The sequence below is a fragment of the Carassius gibelio genome, chromosome B21, assembly GCF_023724105.1.
Source record: "Carassius gibelio isolate Cgi1373 ecotype wild population from Czech Republic chromosome B21, carGib1.2-hapl.c, whole genome shotgun sequence".
Taxonomy (NCBI): domain Eukaryota; kingdom Metazoa; phylum Chordata; class Actinopteri; order Cypriniformes; family Cyprinidae; genus Carassius; species Carassius gibelio.
Window position 1 is genome coordinate 27,309,294 of NC_068416.1, and position 23,427 is coordinate 27,332,720.

At 38.2% G+C, this 23,427-nt stretch overlaps 2 protein-coding genes and 1 long non-coding RNA gene across 3 annotated transcripts in view; all 3 read left to right on the forward strand.

Annotated features, from left to right (window-relative positions):
* Positions 1 to 14,320, forward strand: part of LOC127985862 (lysosome membrane protein 2-like) — a 26,561-nt gene extending 12,241 nt beyond the window's left edge. Inside the window, exons 7-12 of the mRNA XM_052588055.1 lie at positions 5,419 to 5,597; positions 8,657 to 8,775; positions 8,870 to 8,943; positions 9,026 to 9,077; positions 9,159 to 9,311; positions 11,146 to 14,320. Coding sequence (XP_052444015.1) covers positions 5,419 to 5,597; positions 8,657 to 8,775; positions 8,870 to 8,943; positions 9,026 to 9,077; positions 9,159 to 9,311; positions 11,146 to 11,253 — 685 coding nt within the window. The 3' untranslated portion in view covers positions 11,254 to 14,320. The remainder of the gene's footprint in view (positions 1 to 5,418; positions 5,598 to 8,656; positions 8,776 to 8,869; positions 8,944 to 9,025; positions 9,078 to 9,158; positions 9,312 to 11,145) is intronic.
* Positions 14,321 to 15,005: 685 nt separating this feature from the next.
* On the forward strand, positions 15,006 to 15,522 carry LOC127985349 (uncharacterized). Its single transcript, XR_008160643.1, has 2 exons — positions 15,006 to 15,122; positions 15,191 to 15,522. It is a non-coding gene; the product is annotated as an uncharacterized LOC127985349 (long non-coding RNA).
* A 1,172-nt stretch (positions 15,523 to 16,694) lies between these two features.
* LOC127985871 (guanine nucleotide exchange factor subunit RIC1) overlaps positions 16,695 to 23,427 on the forward strand; it is a 31,698-nt gene continuing 24,965 nt past the window's right edge. Inside the window, exons 1-2 of the mRNA XM_052588076.1 lie at positions 16,695 to 17,392; positions 22,763 to 22,870. Of these exons, the coding sequence (XP_052444036.1) occupies positions 17,252 to 17,392; positions 22,763 to 22,870 (249 nt within the window). The 5' untranslated portion in view covers positions 16,695 to 17,251. The remainder of the gene's footprint in view (positions 17,393 to 22,762; positions 22,871 to 23,427) is intronic.

Genomic DNA, 23,427 nt, shown 5'->3' on the forward strand with positions numbered 1-23,427 from the left:
CATTTAAATACAGAGGTGCCTGACAGTATCACGGATACCTTCACATTATCATAGAGACAAAAGGCACAGCTGTACCTTGAGCTTCAAGGAAGAACACAAAGACAAAAGGTTAATGTCTCAGACACTTGATTCTCCTGATTTGAGCTTCTTGGATCTCAACTTTATTACCCCAAAAAGTCTACTATTATATTGGAACCTAGATTTAACATTTTCTAAATTTGTAATCCCACAGTCCTCCCGTTGAGAGTTCTAATAACTCTCACATAATACAAATTTAAACTTTCATAAATCCATTCTATGGCCTATGTTTGTTAACATAAGCCCCATCTTCAGTCATGTAACTTGAAAAGGTTACAGGCACGTCTAACTTATTCTGTGTCTTATACTAGATTTACTTAGGTGTATTTTTAGAACCATAATGGTTGACACATATGGCATGGATGGTAACACGTTGTAAAAACTACATGATTACACAGAAAAAATCATGTAGCATAGGAGTGGAAGTCTTGAAGTCCATGGCGTCCGAATAGCTGTGAAGTCTGTTTTGTCCATTTCCCATATTGATTCACTCAGATGACTCTTTGTCCTCATGAAGCTTGTTCATGGATGTCTGAAGTGATGCTTCATACCAGGGTGTCACATATGGAAATGACTTCTCATGCGTGCATACCTGCAACACAAGAAAACAAAGAAACAGCAGACCAGCAGTATTCATGCATAGACATTTTTAGACTTCTGTTGATCGTATAGTGGTTTTAAGTCTGGTGATTGTATAGTGTTTTTCTCAAACTAGTTTTAAGTAATTTGACACCTATGGACCAGTGAGGTGGGGATAAAACTACGGATAGGGGAAACCTATGAGGAAGTCTTCACCACAGGGTTGGCCCCCGAGGCCTGTTGCACTTCGGTTCTTCCCTGGGCTCCTCACTGGTCTGTGTGTAGTCTGTCCCTGTAGCTGTTGTGTGAACTTAACTGGGTGACATCTCAATCCTCTAATGAAATATCAGTCATAACAAGACATCATAACCCAAAAAGAATTGGAGTGACTGGAGTGTGCTTTAGTATAGCTTTGAAGGCTGTGAGTGTACTTAACGTTCTTTCAATGAAAGGAAGTGACAGTAAACATATTTACAAAGGATGTTTCATCTTTGTTGCACATTACTGGGGAAGTTAAGCACTCACAGCCCTTACAGTTAACACCTGAGCAAGCTGCTCCAACAGTTAGGTGACGTGGGGAGGGGCAGATTCAGTGTGGTAAGTAGACTGAGTAGGAGCTGAGTAAAGCTGTTCATTTCTCTTAATGTCTTCTTGCTTTTTCTACACTCTTTCATCCAGTGTCCAGTTTTACCACAAAAATGACAACTACCCTCCTTCTTAGGACTTCTATGTTTCGGTCGGTTCTCTGTTTTGACCTGAAAAGATGCTGCTGCAATCTTTACTCTGGCTTTGACATCAGAGTTTCTTTCCCAAGTAGCTAAACTGTCTAGATTACTTCGGAGAGTTTTGTTAGACCAAGTTAGATCTAAGAATGGCAAAGCTTTTCTGTACTTAGCTACAAGGCCATCTGACCAGGTGCGAACTAATGGTCCCTTGTCCTCTAACACACTTTCAGAATCATCAATTATTCCACTGTAAGTTACTGCTGACTGACAAAATCTTTCAGTGTATTCACTCACAGTTTCAGCCTCCTTCTGTACACAACTAGTGACCTTTGACCAATCCACTTTTGGTCCAACAATATTCTTTAACTGTCTCAGAACTCCCTCTCTCAATTCATCTTTACGTGCATGTTGTAGTTCAGAAGTAACAGCAGACTCAAAACTGTTGAATTCAGATTCAGTTAGAATTTGTGACATCAGCTGTGTGACTTCTGCTAACGACATGTCATAGAGACGCATTTTGCTGATCAATGCTCTTCTGAATTCAGTAAAATTTGTGCGTACAGGGGGTAAGCTCTGGGATAGTCTCTCTATATCTTTAGGTCTTAGCCCTGTGGCAACAGTTTGTACTTGGACAACAGAAGAGTTGGCAGGAACACTTTCAGTTCCTTCAATCCTCTGAGATCTTTTCCTCGCTCCACATACCTTTACTGAATCTACAGTTACATCAGTTACTGACTGGATGGCTACATCTGTTTCAAAGAAAGCTTGTAAATCAGGATAATTGTTATCAGTCTGACTAACTTCTTCCACATCAGTTTTTGCTGCAGCTTTGTTGCGATTCAGTTTCTTAGTCAAAGAGGATACTCTGGCTCTGAGCTCTTTGATCTGTTCCTCTAGTTCTGAGGTACGCTGAGAGTGTTGCGTAAATAGTGCTAAACCAAATTCTCTGTGGCAGCAGATAATGCCTTTCGCATTGCTTTTGCGAATACATGATCCTAGTACCTTTTTACATTCTTCAATTGACCATACTTTTTCTGGATCAATACCAAATTTCTTTATCAACTCCAATCTGACTGACTCTGTCACTATTGAGTCCATGTGCTGTCCTAACAATGATTTGAACTCACTGTCTGTCCATGAAGGAGTAGCTAGTCCACCTTTCTTAGTTGTTGGAATCAGATTAGGATTTCTTCTCAACATTTTGTAATGTCTTTCTGATACAAAAGGACACTTCTAACACAAACTATTAGCACTTAATGCTAAACTTCCCTGTCAGACACAGAGGGTAGCACAATATTAGCATGTGATGCTAATCTTCCCTGCCTAACAGAGGATTATTTTCATCTCTAAAATATTCTTTTTAGAGGGTCACTTAACACAAACTTTTAGCACTTTATGCTAAACTTCCCTGCCGAGACACAGAGGGTAGCAAAATATTAGCATGTGATGCTAATCTTCCCTGGCTAAACAGAGGATTATTTTCATCTCTAAAATATCCTTTTTAGAGGGTCACTTAGTTAACCAAACCCTACAGCTGTCTGTTAACTCTTCTCTGACGGTGCAGAGGGTAACATTTGTTCTGGTCTTAAAGGTTCTTTTGGATAGAGGTACACTCACCAACCATTGGTTGTAAAGAAAGATTCAGTCTGGAATGAAGTCTGATCTTTGTTGAGGTTGCAGTTTCAATCTGGATTCAGGTGAGAAGCTCTATCCGGGTCACGGCACCAAAAACTGTTGGGAACTCAGAAACGAAGACCAGGAGACTCTTGGGTAATCTTCAGCAGGATTCTTTATTGAGAATGCTCTGCGTGGCGCTGCAGTCATCAAGAGGTCTAAATTTTCCTTAAGACATTGTAGATTATATACATTCAAGTGGGAGGGATCCATACAGTAGAGGTGGAGACCATTTTAACAAAGCATGCAAATGCAATCAGGAAGATACCAGACACTGGCATCTTCCCAGCCTTGATCTTATCAGCATAACAGTGTCATTTAAATACAGAGGTGCCTGACAGTATCACGGATACCTTCACATTATCATAGAGACAAAAGGCACAGCTGTACCTTGAGCTTCAAGGAAGAACACAAAGACAAAAGGTTAATGTCTCAGACACTTGATTCTCCTGATTTGAGCTTCTTGGATCTCAACTTTATTACCCCAAAAAGTCTACTATTATATTGGAACCTAGATTTAACATTTTCTAAATTTGTAATCCCACAATATGAACACACAATAATACTCCAGTTGCTTCTATATGAACATATGAAGTATAATTGACATATATCCACACCATAATGACATGGTCTTAGATAAAATGTCTTTTTAAGATAAGCGGGGCTGGTTTTAGAACAGTAGTTGCTGATAATCTTGGGTTGTTATTAGCCGCAGTGGTGATTTACTGTAACTGTTGGAGGAGCTGAAGATAATGATAATGAGATAATGTGTGGAAATGCAGAAGTGCTGAGTCAGTAGATGTGTATTCATCTGCTCGACCTCTCCTCCACTGATGAGAATCAGCTTCAGACTGAGCCGAAGGTCTGATCCTCATGACTTCCTGCCTGACCGTTAGTCTTTACTCCAGTCCTCTCTAATATCATTACAGGAATGTTCTGCGGGATGGGATTTTACAATAAGCATGCCGTTTTAAGCAAGAGAATAGAAACACTTTACACACAGGAATCAAGGAGTTTATCTGTTTTATTACTTTTCGTTTAACTCAGAAATATTCAATGTAGTATGACATTTTTTTTTTATAATTATATTTTATTTATTTAAAGTATTGTGGTTTAGATTTTAACAGTGATAAAGTAAATGTATAAAATGTATAGGCTTAATTGTGTAAATTTATATAATGCATTATTTATTTATTTATTATTTCATTTTTATTTTTTATTCGGACTTCAGAGTCGTTAACATTTTAGTTTTTTTAAAAGGTACTTTTAACTTTACAAAATTAATTAGTAAATATATATATATATATATATATATATATATATATATATATATATATATATATATATATATATATATATATATAATTATTTATTGTCAGGTCTATTTTTAACAGTTTTCTATTTATTTATTATTATTATTTAAAGCAATGCAGTTCTGTTTTTATTTCCCCTGTGTATGTTAGAGGGTTTTAAAATCTTTTTTATGTTACTGTAACCTTTTATTTGCCTTTTAGAAACTTTTAAATAATTTTATCAAACGTATTTCCTATTTAATTGGTATATAATCTATTATCTGTTACTTGTTTGTTTGTTTATTTATTTAACATTTAAATGTTATTTTTTTTAAGAGTCATGTGGTTCAGCTTTATATTCAGTATGTTTGGTTTTTGGAATCTTTTCTAAATATATATATACTTATACAATGCATTGTCATCTACTTATTTATTTCACATTTAGGATGTATTTTGGGTATTCCTCTTCAGTTTCCTCTGTGTGTGTGTCAGCTGATGAAGAATGGCGAGTGATGCACGCTTTTATTTTAATACACCATATAATATCTGTTCTGGCCTTCCTTTGACCTTTGACCTGAAATCCAGCTGACCTGTCTGTCTCACCCTGATCTCTGTTTTCAGTGGGAACTGCCCTAAACCGCCCGTCTTGTTCGGTGCAGAAAGAATCTGGTGTGTTCTGCCGTCACTCGTGTTTTCTGAAGAACAGACTCTGATCTGGAAGGTTTTCAAGACACTTTTAACCTAGTCGAGTGTGAGCGGCGGCCCTTGGCTTAGTGTGCTGTCCTTGTCCTTTTCCACTGACTCCTCACCTGGATATTTTAGGGAAAGCCGGCCGCAGAAGCTGAGTGTGTAACCTTTGTACACGGTTTAATCATGATGCGGTCGGTCTGGAAAACTCCTTTCCTCTAATCAGAATCAGCTCAGAAACACGCTTGATCACAAGACCGCTGTTTGTTACTCAGCTTTTCCTGTCCATTAAAAGCAGGTTTCTGAATGGTTTCTCAGTAGTGAACACTGAATAGGTGTGTAAGGTCGTGTTCAGCGTGTGTTGTTATGTGACTCTTGTGCAGGTCCATCCACATGCGCTTTGAGAAGGAGGTGGAGGTGAAGGGCATCCCAGCGTACCGCTTCACACCGCCCCGAGCCGTGTTTGCCAGCGCCAAGAACAACCCGGAGAACGAGGGATTCTGCCTGACGCCGAACAACTGCCTAGACGACGGCGTGATGGATGTGTCTGTGTGTCGGAAAGGTGCGCTAATGTCTATATGAGATTTACACGTACATGAACACAGCTCACATGCATATTTAAGTGAAAGTGAAAGTGAAGTGACATTCAGCCAAGTATGGTGACCCATACTCAGAATTTGTGCTCTGCATTTAACCCATCCGAAATGCACACACACAGAGCAGTGAACACACACTGTGAACACACACCCGGAGCAGTGTTCATCATTTATGCTACAGCGCCATGGAGCAGTTGGGGGTTCAATGCCTTGCTCAAGGGCACCTAAGTCGTGGTATTGAAGGTGGAAGAGAGAACTGTACATGCACTCCCCCCACCCACAATTCCTGCCGGCCCGAGACTAGAACTCACAACCCTTCCATTGGGAGTCCAACCCTCTAACCATTAGGCCACGACTTCCCCTTTAATGTTTAAGGTTTAAACATTAAAGATTAAACCAGTTTCAATTAATATTCAAATTTCATTCTAATTTCCTTTAATCATTTATTTAACTGTATACTTTAATTATTGCTCATTGGCTTTCTTATGCAGTTACTATGGAGTTACTAGGCTGTTATAAATATTTTAGGCAGTTGTCTTGGAGTAGCTTTGATATTTTGTTGTTTTGTTGATGTTTCAATGCAGTTGCTTGGGCGTTTAAAGTGTATTAGGCTGTTGCTATGCAGTTGCTAGGGTGTTCTGAGCCTTTAAGGCTGTTTCTATGCAGTTGCTAGGGTGTTCTGAGCGTGTTAGGCTGTTGCTATGCAGTTGCTAGGGTGTTCTGAGCTTTTTAGGCTGTTGCTATGCAGTTGCTAGGGTGTTATGAGCCTTTAAGGCTGTTTCTATGCAGTTGCTAGGGTGTTTTGAGCGTTTTAGGCTGTTTCTATGCAGTTGCTAGGTTGTTCAATGCAGTTGCTAGGGTGTTTTGAGCGTTTAAGGCTGTTGTTATGCAGTTGCTAGGGTGTTCTGAGCGTTTAAGGCTGTTGCTATGCAGTTGCTAGGGTGATTTGAGCATTTAAGGCTGTTGCTATGCAGTTGCTAGGGTAATTTGAGCGTTTAAGGCTGTTGCTATGCAGTTGCTAGTGTGTTTTGAGCGTTTTAGGCTGTTGCTATGCAGTTGCTAGGGTGTTTTGAGCGTTTTAGGCTGTTTCTATGCAGTTGCTAGGGTGTTCAGTGCAGTTGCTAGGGTGTTTTGAGCGTTTTATGCTGTTGTTATGCAGTTGCTAGATTGTTCTGAGCGTTTAAGGCTGTTGCTATGCAGTTGCTAGGGTGTTCTGAGCGTTTTAGGCTGTTGCTATGCAGTTGCTAGGATGTTTTGAGCGTTTAAGGCTGTTGCTATGCAGTTGCTATGGTGTTTTGAGCGTTTTAGGCTGTTGCTATGCAGTTGCTAGGGTGTTTTGAGCGTTTTAGGCTGTTGCTATGCTGTTGCTAGGGTGTTCTGAGCGTTTAAATCTGTTGCTACACAGATCTGACACGAGCACATTCCTCATCTCGTCCTGCTGTTTTTTATGTTGAACACATGCCACATTTCTGAGCACAGAGATCTGATGGTGTCCCAAAAGCCACTAAAACACACACACAGTCTGTGAAGAATGAGGACTTACCAGAGATGTGTTATTAATCCCAAAAAGCTCATCAGAACTAAAGTTTTACTAAAGTGCTTCTTGCATGTCCAGAATTATCTGTATCTGTTTTAAGCAGCTGTGAATAAGTGTTTCTGAGTATTTTTAGTCTGCTAGGGACTTTCTTCATGTCAGATGTGAAGATATATATTTGAATCTAAATGGATTTTGAGTACTAGATTGATTCATGAAGTGAAACATGCACACACAATAACTGCTGGCCTTCCTCTCAGATCTGTGTGTGTTTGATTGCTCATGTGAGCATCAGATTACAATATTGCCAAAGCATTCAAGTGCTGACATATTACAGGTGTATGAAATAAAGCCAAACATTAGGGCTGAAAAACTTCACCTCTGTCGCAGTCACGCAGGAGTCTGATTTCCCTGCTGTGTTGAGAACAGAGGCGTTAAATCATCTGGGTTACTTGCAGTCACTCCTGATTGTTTTCATGCTCGAGGATTTCCTCTGGTCTTCTCGTGAGACGATGTTCGTCTTTACCATCATGACAGGATGAAGCTCTACATCTCTCAGGGGGCTTGTATCAGAGAAGGCATTAAGACAAAGGAGGAGACGTCATTTCTGCTGTTAGACGACAAAACATTCGTGATGACAGATGTTCTGTGAGTTTAGAGGACATCCTTTTATCTGACGAGGTCACGGACTTCTGAATAAAGAAGAGTCTGGAACAGTGGCCTGTGTGCTGCATGATGCTGAACAGTTTATTTAATCTTTTGAGGAGGTCCTGCAGAAGGTCATCTAGGTGATTAATCATATCGCACACTGCAGAAATAGTGTGTATAGTATGTTGTTCTGAGCATAATTCTGTAATTCCGTAATGCATGAAACTAAATACCAGATTTCACTCTATAAACACATTAAAAAGTATTTATTTTTTATTCACTTAATAGGAACAGCACTGGATTTATGAATATATATATATTATTTTTTTCAGAAGTCTCTTCTGTGTAGTCAAAATTTCTGTAAAACACACACACACACACACACACACATATATATATATAAATATATATATAGTCATTTATTTGTTTGCAATAACCATTTTTTAAAGAAGTCTCTTGAGTAAAAGTGATAATATTGTGAAATATTACTATTTAAAATAGCTGTTTTCTAAACAGAAATATTTTACAAAGAAATATATTCTTGTGATGCAAGTTAATTTAATCATTTAATGTCTATTTTTTATTATTAATTTTTACCTTAATCATTACTTATTTTATGACGATAATAATTAAACATCATGAAAATAATGTCATGTGAAAAAAATATTAACTTGTAATTTTCATCATGCAGTATAACAGTTTTTAATTTAAAAAAAGGAAAAATCGGAGAGTCTGAGTTTGGGAATCCATGGACTGATCAAATGAATGTCTTGACTGCAGTGCAAGTGTCTTTGGATTAAAGCATCAGAAAGGCAGTGATTTTGTGGTGTAATTGTGTCTCAGGTGCTCCTGTCGTCGTGTCGTTCCCTCACTTTCATCTGGGCGCTGAGAAGTACGCCAAAGCCATCGATGGCATTTCTCCGGTGCACGAGCGTCACCAGACGTTTCTGGATCTGAACCCTGTAAGATCTGCTGTGCTGTGATTGAAGTGCTGGTTATCATGAGTGTTTGTGATATAACTGGTTCGATGGCTCAGATCTCCTGGTTTCTCCTCAGACTATGGGAGTGCCTGTGCGTGCCATGAAACGAGCGCAGATCAACATTCATCTCGAGAGAGTGACCGGCTTTCCGTGAGTGGTGCTTTCCTGTCTGATATATTTAATCGTGTGTTGATAAACAGTCGTGAGTGTCTGTGTCCTTTCTTTTCTTCAGTTTGACCAGGAATCTCAACAGCACCATCTTCCCCATTCTGTTTCTGAATGAGGTGAGCGTCAGAAGTGGATGATTAATGACCAACGCTTTCGTCTCCTGTAAACCGCCGGGTGTTTTTCTGCTGTGTTTGCAGTCGGTGGTGATTGACGACGTCTCGGCGGCGAGGATTCAGAAGCTGCTGCTCATCGTGACTCTGGTCTCTTATTTCCCGCTCCTCATCGTGGCTCTGGGAGTCATTCTGCTGCTCGTCTGTATCATCCTTGTCATCCGCTTCAATCAGAACAAGGTAATACAACCCCACACAACACCCTGTCTGAATGTCTGTGTGTGAGAAACTTGAGACCTTTCAGAAAAACCCATTTTTCTCCACTTTCCCACCAAAGTGAAACCCTAAAATGTGTCAGCTCGGTTCAAACACACTAAGGCTGCCATCAAACCAACAAAAACATGTTCTGAGGTTTTCACATTTAAGAAATGCAACAGAAAACATTGAAATGCACTATATGCAATCTTTTAATCGTAGAAACGGTTTATGGCTTCACTTTGTGCTCAGAATTATTAGATTAACTAGCATTTGGATGTAAATGTCATCCGTCTCATGCCGCTCGGTTATTTACAGAAATGTATGATATTTATTGCTTTAGATCAAGATTGATATTGCCATATATATTGGTGCATTTTTCTCCAGATCTGCAATATCAGTTTACACAAAAACAACAAAAGAGGTTATTGGTACACATTATATTTTAGCTGTGATGGTTGTCTCGGTTTACATTCACAGTGTTTTTGGAAACCATGTACATTTTAACAAATAACAACATCTAAATAGAAACATTATTATTTTGCTTATTTTTTAATTCAATTATTAATATATAAAGACTGAAATATTACTGTTATTACTTAGTCAAATAAAATATTTATATAATTTATTTTACACTTCACTTTTAAACATTAATCATTAATTAGTATGTGAATAGTGCAGCATCCAAAATAAAAGTACTTCTGCTGAGATTCTGAAGTATGCTTACAATGAACAATACACACAGTTTGGGGATCGCAAATCTTTTGAGTCAGTTTGGGAGTTCGGAGCGGGATCGCGAATCATTTGAATCAGTTCGAGAGTTCGGAGCTGGTTCGCGAATCATTTGAGTAAGTTTGAGAGTTCGGAGCGGGATCGGTGCGGTTTCGCGAATCATTTGAGTCATTTCGGGAGTTCGGAGCGGGTTCGCGAATCATTTGTGTCAGTTTGGGGTTCGCGAATCATTTGAGTCAGTTCGGGAGTTCGGAGCGGATTCGCAAATTATTTGAGTCAGATCGGGAGTTCGGAGCGTGAATCATTTTAATCAGTTCTGGAGTTCGGAGCGGGTTCATGTATCATTTGAGTCAGTTCGGGAGTTCAAAGCGGGTTCGCGAATCATTTGAATCATTTCTAGAGTTCGGAGCGGGATCGCGAATCATTTGAATCAGTTCGGGAGCTCGGAGCGTGAATCATTTGAGTCATTTCGGGAGTTCGGAGCTGGTTTGCGAATCATTTGAGTCAGTTTGGAAGTTTTGAGCAGGTTCACGAATCATTTGATTCAGTTTTGGGTTCGCGTTTTAAGTGCGTTCTTTCACTGCATTATTAGGTGTATTCAAATGCATTTATGAATGCATGTGAATGATCACAACATTCAAGATATGGGGGTTAGAAAATGTTATATGGGGGTCATATATTTATATCATTTTATGTAGTTAATCAATATCACATGAAGAGTGCCATTTCAGTTTTTCTCCAAAAATCAGCATGATTAAAATGTGATATTAAGTTACTACAAACAATAATTTAATTTCAAATACAAAATGTTGCAGAATAATGTAATATATGAATGAATAATAGCCTAAAGAACCTTTGTGCCAAAAGGGTTCTTACTTGTCATTATAGAACCTTTTTAGCATAAAAGGTTCTTTGGAGTTGAGTAAAGAACCCTATGGTTCTATATAGAACCCACTTTTTTCTGAGAGTGTGTTGTACTCGACTACATGAACTTGTAGTATGTTCTTGTACTTGCAAGTGTATTTCATACTAGTAACACGCACACACACACTAAATGAACCTTTTGTGTTTTCTTTCTTTCTTTCAGCCGTCTGCGAAGAAAGACACATCATATGCTCCTGTAAGCGACAAAGCGGACGATCAAGACGAGAAAAATGGCACTTATATCGGCCTGACACCTGTGGACAAGTCTTAAGCAGCTGTGTGTGTGTGTGTGTGTCACAGATGCTGTCACTCTCAGAAGAGCGGTGTGTGTGTGTGTGTGTGTGTGTGTGTGTGTGTGGGTGTGTGGGTGTGTGTGTGTGTGTGTCAGTCGTCTTGATTCACACACAGATTTCTCAGGACTGACGCTGTGAGCAAACGAGCACCTGGATGAAGGACTGAAGAACACACACACTTCAGGCTCATTCAGCATCTGTTTCCTTTCATATTTGAACACTTTGAGCCAATTTAAAGCTGCTGTCAGTGATTGTTTAGGAGTATCACACATCAAATGTTGTGAAATCACGTCACACTCGATTCTGACTCAAGTGACACCCGCATCTCTTGCTGTCCGTTTATTACTCGTTACCTAGTGAAATCAAGATTTATGTATTTGAATTGCATGTAAAATATGGCTTATATTGTTTTAACACAAACTAATATAAACTTAATGTAATGCATATTGGTCAGTCATACACAATGAGGTCAGATTTCTGAATGAAATGAAAAATAATTAACTTTTTGAATTTGTTAGATTTTATTTAAATAATCTTTTTTTTTTCTAAATGCATTTATACAAAAGTTAAAACATCAGATATGATTGTGGAACAAGCAATATTCAGTTAGTTTGAATGCATGAGATTTAAACAAGTTGGATTTATTGATGTTAAATATATAAAGCTGGTTATTTGTATTGTGTATTTAGAACACATTCTGTTTATTTGTGCTATTACAGAAATCTGACTGGCTTCATTTATACATGACGGACATATATGCATCACATTAAGTTCTTCGGTTTGGTAAAACTGAGTGATTCAAATGTTAAATGCAATTCATATACAAACAAATTTAATTTAGTTTTTTTTTTTAAGAGTGAAGGGGAGTGGCCTGTTTTTTTTTTTTTTTTTTGCCAGTCAGAAACCCTGTCAGTCATTTTGCATGTTCAGATTTGCAGGCCTCGGTTTGGAGGGCGGGGTTTGATACAGAGGGCGTGTCTGTCTTAGCAGGTGGAGTTTGATATAAAAGGTGTGTGTGTGTCTTTTAGTGGGAGGAGTTTAATAGGGGCTTGTGTCAGTGGGCGGAGCTTGACACAGAGGGTGTGTCTCAGTGGGTGGAGTTTCTCATACATAGTGTGTGGCAGGGTTTGTCATATAGGGGACATGTGTGTCATTTACTGGGCGGGGTTTAGCTCAGAAGGCGTGTGTGTGTGTGTGATAGTGGGCGGAGTCAAGGGCGTGTCCGATTGAAGCTGATAAGCTCCTGAAATCACTTGCAGCACCTTTAACAATCAGACACTATGTTCAGAACTTATAACCTCTTAAAAGGCCAAACAAAACAACTTTATATTCGTGTTACCAAGTGGTCCGTTCACACATGACGTGTTCCTGCATTAAACAGCTGGACTGAGGTCAGTGCAACAGAACAGAAGCAGTGATACACAAACATTAACGCAAGCGTCCGGTGTGAACGACCCACATGTGACTGAACCTGCTGTGCCTTTAGTTACAAACCACTGCGTTGATTTAATTCAGTCAAGAGCTGACATCTCATCACTGTGCCTTGATTTCAGAAGTGTACAATACTAAAGTTACGACTGAATAATTCAGTATTTGTTGATCTGATGTTGTGGAATATATCACTACCAGTCAAAAGTTTTTGAACAGTATGTTTTAAGTCTCTTCTGCTCACTAAGCCTGGATTTATTCAATCCATTTTTACCATTTTCTATTCGAATACATTTATTATCTAATTTATTCCTGTGATTCCATCAATACTCTAGTCACATGATCCTTCAGAAAACAATCTAATATTCTGATTTATGCTTTTTAGCTTTTTATTTCAGATAAATACTGATCTTTGGATTTTTCCATTCATCAAAGAAACATGAAAAAAAAAAAAATTCTCAACTCTTTTAAATATTGCTAATAATAATAATAATAATAATAATAATAATAATAATAATAATAATAATAATTTTTCTTGGGCAGAAATCTATTTCTTAAAGATCATGTGACTGTGAGTTATGATGTGAGTTATGATGCTGAAAATGTAACTTTCATCACAGAAATAAATTACATTTTAAAATATATTCACATAGAAAGCAGTTATTTTAAATTGTATTATATTATGTATTTTAGATCAAATAAATGCAGGCTTGTTGAGCAGAAGAGAATTAATAAAAAACATAAAAAGAAACTGTTGAGTTGTAGTGTGATCTCAGGTCTGCAGTCTGTCGATGTGATCTTTGATCCTCAAACACTGAACACAGACGCTGTCTGAATGATTTTACAGGAGAGGTTTGTTAGTATTATTAGATTGCAGGATTGTAATGCGATTGCAGTTCTTGTAGTGTTACTGAACTAATACAGAAGTATTTTGAGCGGTTCAATCTGTATGTTCTCGTGGTTTAGCGCACAGAATCACACGCATGTTTTGCCATGTTACTGTTTAACGTGTTAATACTGGCTTTCCTTAAACTAGATGCTTCGGTGCAAAATCATAACATAATAACCTCTTCTCATTACTCAAGGTATGTATTATCATATTGCACTAAAATCCACGATATTGAATCTAATTCTGAAGCTGCACGTTTAACGCACTGTGTTTTTCGAGATGGTCACTGGGTTCGATCTCTGAGCCATTTTATTTGAGGTTTCTGATTTATTTTATGTTGTTATATTGATGTGCCAGACATGATTGAGATCAATCAAAAAAAAAAACTAATATTGCACTCAACTTTGATTCGCTTGGATGTGAATGGAAATAAAAAAAGATGTTTGAGTTCAAATGCTGGTGTTTAAGACTGAATGTAACGTGGTTTAAAAGTGTTTGGTGTCAATTCAGGTGAAGCTAAATAAAGCTGAATCTTGCCTTTATCTGTGTATGAACTGAACTCAGTGGCCTTGCATCTTTCAACACAGACTGTGTAATGACTTCTGCATCTGTCCGGCTCGTAGATTTCTATATTCAGACTGCACAAATAATTGTACAGTTTTGTATATAAATGAAGACTTCTCCAGTGGATTTATAAGAAATTTCAATAAAAGTCTTTTTGAAAGGCACTTCTTTGGTTAGTTTTTCTATATCATGTGTTTTTAATAGCTTTGTATCATAAATATTTACAATATACATATAGTAAAATGTTAATAGTAGCTTATCCTTAAATGGTAAATCTAAACTGACTGGTTTTATTAAAGTTACATCACTGAATCAACATAAACAAATTAATTCATAAAACAATATATTATAATAATAATAAAAAACTAATAGTTATGGGTTAAATTGGTTAAAAATAACTCTTTTAACTAACAGTTGCAGGTTAACGCTTATTGCAGATTACATGAGACATTGTTTCTGATATGTAAGCTGTTTTGGATGAAAACAAAAAGAATAAATGTAAATGTAAATAGTGCAAATGCATGTTGTCATAAATTTGTATAGTTCAGCTAAATTTTATGTCTTTTTAATTACTGGGTTAGGGTTAGGGTTAGGTTTAACCCTAGGTTTAGACAGAACTTTTTATTTTATTTATTTTATTTTGTTCTGTGGGTGTCATTGCGAATTACTGTATACATACATACATACATATTTTATTTTATTTTATTTTATTTTATTTTATTTTATTTTATTTTATTTTATTTTATTTTATTTTATTTTATTTTATTTTATTTTATTTTATTTTATTTTATTTTATTTTATTTTATTTTATGCAGTTCTGTGTGTGTCGTTGCTCCTCCGCGCCGCTGGGTGGCGACAGTAACATCTTCGCCAGCGGCGTCACTCTGACGACACAATCTCAGCGTCTCACAACAATGTGAGTTTTTCACAGATTGAAGGCTTTTATCGTATTTTTCATTTAAATATGTGAGTATCTGTTCATATATATATATATATGATAAGAACATAAAACTGAAGCGTGTGTTTGTTTCTAGATCTGATTTCTGATTGTAAACAGCGATCATCGAGCTAACAGACCTAATTAATCATGATATTTAAAATGATTGTGAAGATTCAGATGAAAAGTATAAAAAGCAAGCCTGGAGCCCATCATCTCTCCGTTCATCAGCCGCTTTTGGAGTCCAGCAGCTGTGCAGGAGACTCAGAAAGAGCAGAACACTGTTAATCACTCATCACTTTACATCATTTAATAATATAAATGGTTCACCGGGTTCACAGACAAGTCTTAGACTAAAGCTGTTTCAGCTGAAAGAAACTTGCATGGATTGATCTCAGAATAAATCGGTGCCTTTGTTTTGTCTCAAGATGCACACCAGTGATGCTTTTTTTTTTCTTTTTGCTGTGGTACATTTATAAAAAAAAAAAATTGAATGTGGTAATTGAGCTAAATCCTAATCCTGGTTTAATTTAAGCCCTGGTCGTATCGTTGTATATTAAGTAATAATTATTATTTAACCCATATTAAATATTATTTTAATATATACATTTAATTATATACTATATTCATAATATATTTATTAAACGATATATATATATATAATTGTATTAGTATACCTTTAATTATAATTTTTTTATGTCTGTATACGTATTTAATATTAATATATGACATATAATTTTTTTTTAAATGGAAAAAAAACGGAGCGGATTTTCTGTGTTTAACTTAATGATGCTTAATTTAAAATAAATGCTGAATTATTTTATTTGTGGCTGGTTGTTTATTTCCCTGAGGCTTTCAATTGTGAATGATTTTAATGTCAAATAAATCACGTTTACAAATCAGGAAACAATGCAAATATACACTGCCTTTCAAAAGTGTGAAGACTGGAGGAATGATGCTGAAAATACAGCTTTGGTCACAGAAATAAATTATATTTTAAAATACATTAAAATAGAAAACCTGTATTTTAAATTGCAATAATATTTCACAATATTAGTGTTTTTTCTGTGTTTTTGTTCAAGTAAATCCAGATTAGAAGAGACTTCTTTAAAAAAATAAAAATCTTACTGATCCCAAAATGTTGATCTCAGTGAGTGTACATTTTGGACCTGTTTGATATCAAATAAAACAATATAAATAAATACAGTGCTAACTATTTTATTAATGCCTAACACAAGTATAACTCAAAATAAGAACTGATTCAAAACCAAGCTTTTTAAATTCATTTATTTTATAAATACATATTTTTTATAAGTATTTAGACGTTATAATTATTTTTTACACAATTTAGTTATTTATATGAGTGCCAATATTAACGCCTGCAGTTGCTCAGTTTCTCCGGCAGGAGGCGCGCGGGTCTGAGCATCGAACCGGACGTTCGAATTCTAACTCAGAGGAACTGACGTTTTACGCCAACATGTTACGTTACGTCATGAATATCAGAAATCGAGCGGGACCAAGAGCAGGCGACAAACTTACTGTGAAAGTTAAAACTACCGCTATATAGATATGTGTGTGTGTGTGTGTAAACCAAAACAATAAAATAAAGTTAGGGTTATAAGAAAATGTCAGTTTGTAAAAATCGTTTAAATCCCTGTCAGTGCGATCTAAATTAGTTTTCCGTTAACCGCAGTGTATTGTGGGCCGCTTCGCGCCCTCTTCTGGCGGTAACGGTCATAACCGCGCGTATAAATCCCGTTCCCGCTCTACAGCGTTCAGAAGCAGCGAGCAGACCGGAGATAAATAAGAGACTAAAGATGGCGACGGTGGAGGATTCACGGGACAAATTCGGATCCAAAACTTCCCTTTGGATCACAGAGTCCAGCGGTCCCGTGGCGCAGTGAGAGCCGCGAACCCCGCGACACCGAGCCGACACACGTTACACGGCTTTACTTCTACACTTTCTCGCTCGCAGTCGCAAATAAAGCGGATTTTGGATTCAGATCATCCGAGCTGGCACCGGATCCCGCTGCGATGATCCCGGACTGAACTGAACCGAGTCCGTGTCGAGCTGTAGTTCGGTTCCGGTGGATGGAGGCCGCGGGAGGGAGTCTGTCCGCCCCGGTGTCGCAGTGATTTGGCTCGGAACCGGATCGTGATGTATTTTCTGAGCGGCTGGCCGCGGAGGCTCCTCTGCCCGCTCCGGAGCAGCGAGCGGCCCTTCCTGATCGAGCCCAGCGCGCAACGCTTCTACCTGGCGGTGCTGTCCGAGACCCAGATCAGCATCTGGTTCAGCAGGGTAAGAAACTCCTCAAACACACCCGTGAACCGTGCTTCGAATCGATACATGTGTAAATGCTGGGTAACTCGAAGGTCGTGGGTTCGAATCCCATCGTCAAACTAACTCCCGATCAGTCCATTGTGTCTTTAAAGGTGTGCTGATGTGGCGTAGTGGTTAAAGAACAGGAAGGTTTGAGGTAACGTTGCAGGAATGATGGGTGATGTGGTTTAGTGGTAAAAGATCTGGATTTGTGACCTCCGAATTTAAGAATGGATTATTCAAAAGAATCGGGACTTCAAACCAGCTGGTTAAGGGTTAAACTACTTAAAAACTAAGAGTTGTGAACTTTTAGAATCTGGTTAATCTAGTTAAACACTTGAATTACACGTGTTGATTTCTAAATGCAGGATGCTATTATGCTTAGTTGTGTTATTCTAGTGGTTTAGTGGTTAAAGACCAAGATATGAACAATCCCAGCATCTGATTTGTCTAGTTAAACAATTGCTTAAGAGTTTGAAGTGTGTGGTTTAGTGGTTACAATGATAACCTAGTGGATGTAGGTTTGAATGCCATCTGTTTCACACTGCTGTGAATGTGCAGTGTGGAATTGAATTGAATTGTTTGGACACATAGGTACAGATTCAAAGCCATTTGAAATGCATTGAGTATTCAAACCAGATCAGATGGATGATTTCTGATTGATTTGTCTGCATGTCTGTGCTGTTTGTTGTTGACACGTCTGATGTCGTTGCTCAGTTGGTCAAAGTACAGAAAATCCCCCAGTTTTCCCGAGTTCACAGCATCTCGCATGAGTTTTCAGTTTCAGTTGAACTTGTCTGGACTTGAGTCTTGAGGCGTCGTGGAGAGTCTCACCTGTGTGTCAAACGCTCTGTGGAAACACTGTCGTGAAGGTTTATATGAGCGTTCGAAGGAGATTCAGGAAACCAGAACATCAGTTTGTTGCAGAGAGCAAACTAAAGGGCTGCAGATGCAAAGCTACTTGAGCTTTATTTTCACACGTCTCGGTGTTATGAAGAAGTGTGAACTGTGGTCTCTGATGACACTGACAGACAGAACGTGTCTTACTCTGTTACTGATAACTGTTTTAACCCTGAGTAAAGAGTATGAACTCAAACCAGATCTGCCTGATTTAGAGAATATAGGGCTCCTATTATGTTTTTTCTCTCTTTGAATTTTAGTCAATGTGTGTGTTTGAGCATAAAAAAGATCTACAAAGTTACACAGATCTCAAAGTCAACTCCAAAGGGAGATATTTCATTTTTAAAAAGCCCTTTTCAAGAACTACAATGAACGGCTCGACTATAGCAATGTTTTTTTTTTCTTTTTACATCTTCAGAAGACAAAAGCTGAAAAAAATCCATCATCAAGATGTACATGACCTCAAGTGCATTAGCTGTTTTAATAATTTTTTTCACACAGTGCTGATAGTTTTGTGTTCAGTTCCTGTGTAAATCAGTTTTACTACAGTACAGTCTGTACATTCATGCACAGACAGATTTTGACTGATATTCCCTCGTTAGAATAAGACTTTTCCACTCATATATATATAGTCAGTCTGTCTGGGAAAATACTTCCAGGTGATCCTTTATACTTCCTGTCTAACAGGAAGTGCCCCCCATGTACTTCCAGCAATTTAATGCCAGGCTATTCTGTAGCGAGTGTGTAGAGCGTCTCAGACGATGGGAGGGAAATAGAAAGGAATGTGTCTGGAATGTGTGTGTGTGTGTTTGTGAAGGTGGAGTTATGAAGCTGGAGAGGAAGAGTTTCTTTTACGACGCACACACATTCTGGTCAGAAGTGCTGAGATCATGCATATCAAAGTGTCTGGTCTTGACATGTCTGCGCACACGCACACACACACACACACACACACACACACACACACACACACACACACACAGACACACACACACACACACACACACACACACTGAACTGACACCTGGTTTGATTCCTGTGATCTGCTGCTGTGAGATCAGAGCGGCACATTAACATCACTCAACAGGACCAGAAACAAGATTTAAAGGGATTCTTCAGCCAAAAAAAAAAACATTTTGCATCATCATTCACTCTTTATTTTGTTCTAAATCAGAAGGACTTTAATTCATTTGTGAAACACAGAAGATATGTTGAAGAACGTTGGAAACTAAACTCCACTGACTCTCATTAGAGGAGCAAAAGACACCGCAGAAAGAGTCCAACTCCTGGAGGTTTGAATGAGAGATTCACACTTATTACACACCAGCACCGCAGTGGTGAAATGAATCCTCTCTCTCTCTCTGTGTGTGTGTGTGTGTGTGTGAGAGATCATATGTCCTCTGTTGTGTAGGAAACCGTAAGATGAGGACTAGAGGTGAGCTGTAAGTCTACAATAACTATAATTATAATAACCTTTACAGCTGCTTTGTGTGAGTTTGCTGTGTGACTGTTTAATTCAAGTCACTGTACATCAACCAATCATGTCATAGAGGGGCGGGACTATCTGTTAGACTGACCAATGACAGACAGCCATCATTTAGTAATTTTTTAGGTTATTTTTTTGTTCTCATTTTGGAGTTCCTGAATGCTGAATGTTCCTGAAAATGTGTTTGTTTTCTGTCTGTTGGCAGTATTTTCTTATTTATGGAGTGATAAAAATAGAAATCCAAAATCCCCTCTGGAAAAACTTTTAGTTCTAATGACAAAAAAACAAACCTTGCGTTATTCAATGTTTAGATGTTCTAGATATGTATGATAATTACAACATAATTAATTACATTTCAGAAAACTTGTAATACAAACTGTGGAAAATATGGTGATATCGAATTTATTTTTTTTATTTATTTATTTTTTTTACCCTGTACTCCTCCAGTGTTCTGCCTTAGAGAAATGTGAAGCTCCTGTTCCTTCAGAAGTTTTTACGCTAGTCATCACAAATGAACAGATAACAGAGCATGTACAATAACAGACCAGACAGTTAGTCAAGCTTAGTGAGTGAGTGATCACACTAGACTCAATATTGAAGTGTTAAGAGTGATCATTATATTATTCTACACGCCAGCGGATGATAATGGTCTGTTTGTTATTAGCATCCTGCAGTTGTTTTGTCTGTCAATTTTTGTCCGTCAAATTGCACATTTTAATGTTTATTACTAAACTGCATGTTTGTCTGCTAGATAGTGATGCTCATTTTAACTCTTAACCAAGCGTAAGAATTTTGTTGTTTTTTTGTTGAGAAAATATAAAATTTAAACCCATTTTGTAAAATAGTCTTAAGCAAAATATGATGCCACTTTCTGCCGTCTTGTTTCTTTTCGTGCAGCACAATTATGATCCGAAACTCTGGATAGGCATCTTGTTGCCTAGTTTTTCCTTTTGTTTTCTTAAGTTATTATTTAAGTTAAAATATATTTCTCATATATGCCTGTTTATCATTTTATATATACACACCGTACACACACACAATGTGTCCATTGATTGTTCCTCTCGTGTGAACTCTGAAGCCTGTCTGACCCCTGAACAAAACGCAGGCTTTCACTAGGAACGACCTTCTCACACACGCACACACACTCTCACTCACACTCACACACACACACACTAAACACAAACGCAGTGTGATTCTGTGGTGTTGGTGTTATATTCTCGTGTGTTAGACACACTGGTGCACTGCTCTGGTTTATGAGGACACAGATGTGTGTAATGACATGGTACTACAGCGTAAACATGGTTTATGAGGACGCTTCCTGTGTCTCTGTAAAACAAAAGGCTTATAAAGAACGTTTCTGAAATTCAAGAAGTGACCGTAGTTTTCTGTGAGGGGTATGTTTAGGTTTAGGGTTGGTCAGGGTGATAGAAAATACAGTTTGTACAGTAAACCATTACGCCTATGGAGGGGAGTCTCTGTAAACATCGTGTGTGTGTGTGTGTGTGTGTGTGTTGAGGTTTCTAGCTCCTCTTTGGCTGAATGAAACCAGCACTTTGCTTCCATTTTTGGGTGTTTTTCTTCGTGGCCAAGCGCTGTTTTCATCCACACATCCGTCTCTCTTCTCCTGATGTGTTTCCCTGCTGCTCTTCACTTCACTGGGAGAGTGTTTTCTGTCTCTGTCGAGCTGTAAGATCAAGACATATATGCTTGTTGAATGAAATTAGACTTATTGTTCTTATTCCAGCATCTTATTAAAGGAGTATTCTGGGTTATTCTCAACAGTATTGGCTGTAATCCTCACATTGCAGATTCTTCATACATCAGCAGTGAACATTAAAGGAAGGTCTTGAATAGTGACAGCATGACCTGGTTCTGCTCATGTTCTTCAGCTAGTCGAGACATGCACTGATCTAGATCCTCTCTCATCTGTGCTGTTCACGACTCTTTCACCTCTGGGCTTTAAAGACTTCAGTTTCATATTTACTGAACATGTTTTTCTTTTTTCTTCATGTAGTTGAAGACAGTGTTTCCAAGCGGTTGTGAGGGTATTCTGAGAGGTTTATAGCACGCTTGAGAAGGGTTTTCTTTTTTCTGTTCATGATGCCAAACTGTTGAAATGCAGTAACTAAGGTGTCATGATCGTTTTAAAGGGGTCATCGGATGCAAAAATCACTTTTCCATGTTGTCTGAACTGAAAAGTGTTTTGACCGTGTGTGTACACAACCAGCTTATAATGATAAAACTCCACCCAGTGGTTTTTAACAAATGCAGATAAATAATATCCTCTTTTTCACATCTGTCCGTTCTCAGATATTTGGCTGTGTGATATTGTTTCTGTGCCTTTATCATATAGCTGTAGTTTGTTCTCTCCTATTCTTTAATATTGAGAACAGTTTTAGAACTGTATCGTATTAGTGATCAGCCTTTAGACCGTTGCTATGCAGTTACTGGCTAGTTTGAAACGCTTAGCATCTGCCTTCGTTTGCTAGGTGTTCTGATTTTTGTGTTTTTATCAGTTTGCTGACTGTGCAGTTGCTAGGGTGTGCTTAATGTTATTAGCTAGAGCTGCACATTAAACTGGAATTATGATTTGGCACAAGATTGTGATTTCTCAGAAGAAAGGTAATGCATGAAAATAGCCAAGCAAGCATTGATTCAGTGACTTTATTCCAGCGGTTTTATTGTCCAGAAAGTGAAAATGTTTCCTCTGATCACTTAGTGCGCACTCATGATCTGTTCAGTCATTGAAACGCTGCAGGACCAAAAATGATCATTCAGTCAGAATACATCAAAAATATCTTCATTTGTGTTTCGGGGTGATTTTACGGGGTTTGAAATGACATGAGGTTGGTGAACTAACTCTTCAACTCTTCCAGTATTAGTGATGACTGTCTCTGTACATGACTAAAGCACACGGACGCCAGTGAATGTCTAATTCTCTCTGTCTCTCTGTCTGTCTGTAGCCCAGCGTGTTGATCGTCAGTTATATCGAGTCTGGGAAAGCGGCCGCACAGTTCGGCTTCTATCAGCAGGTGGAATGGAAGCCCGATGACTCCATGATCGCAGTGACGGTGAGTGAAACCCCTCTGTCTCTCCTGTGAGGATCAGTGATCTCTGAGACGATACATCATACAGAGATACCAACACAGCTGTTTTGCTCGGGTGACTTTATCCCATAGTTTTGCACACATGTCTTGTGTGTGGAGACTGATTGATTGATTGTCACCACATTTTCCCTGAATGTTCTCATGCTGACAGTTTCTCTGTCTGTGCAGAACAGCGCTAATCTCAGCGCTAACAGCCCTAGCGAGTCGCCCACATCAGCGGTATTTTAAGGCATTATGGGTGAAGTTAGGCGGCATAATTACTCCAGTCACACGTGTCCTTCACAGAGGAGACGACTGTTTAAATGTTAATGTGAGCGTCCATCAGTGCGTACCGTGAGCAGAACAAACGCTGTGCTGTCTCTTTTGTTTGGCTGATAACTGCTGTATGAATAGAGACAGAGAGACGGAGACAAGCAGAGAGTCTTCACACGCTCACATCTGTCACTCACACTCACTCGGTCACACTACAGTACTGGGCTGTTATTGAACATCACAGCATCCTCTCACATCTGGAACCTGTC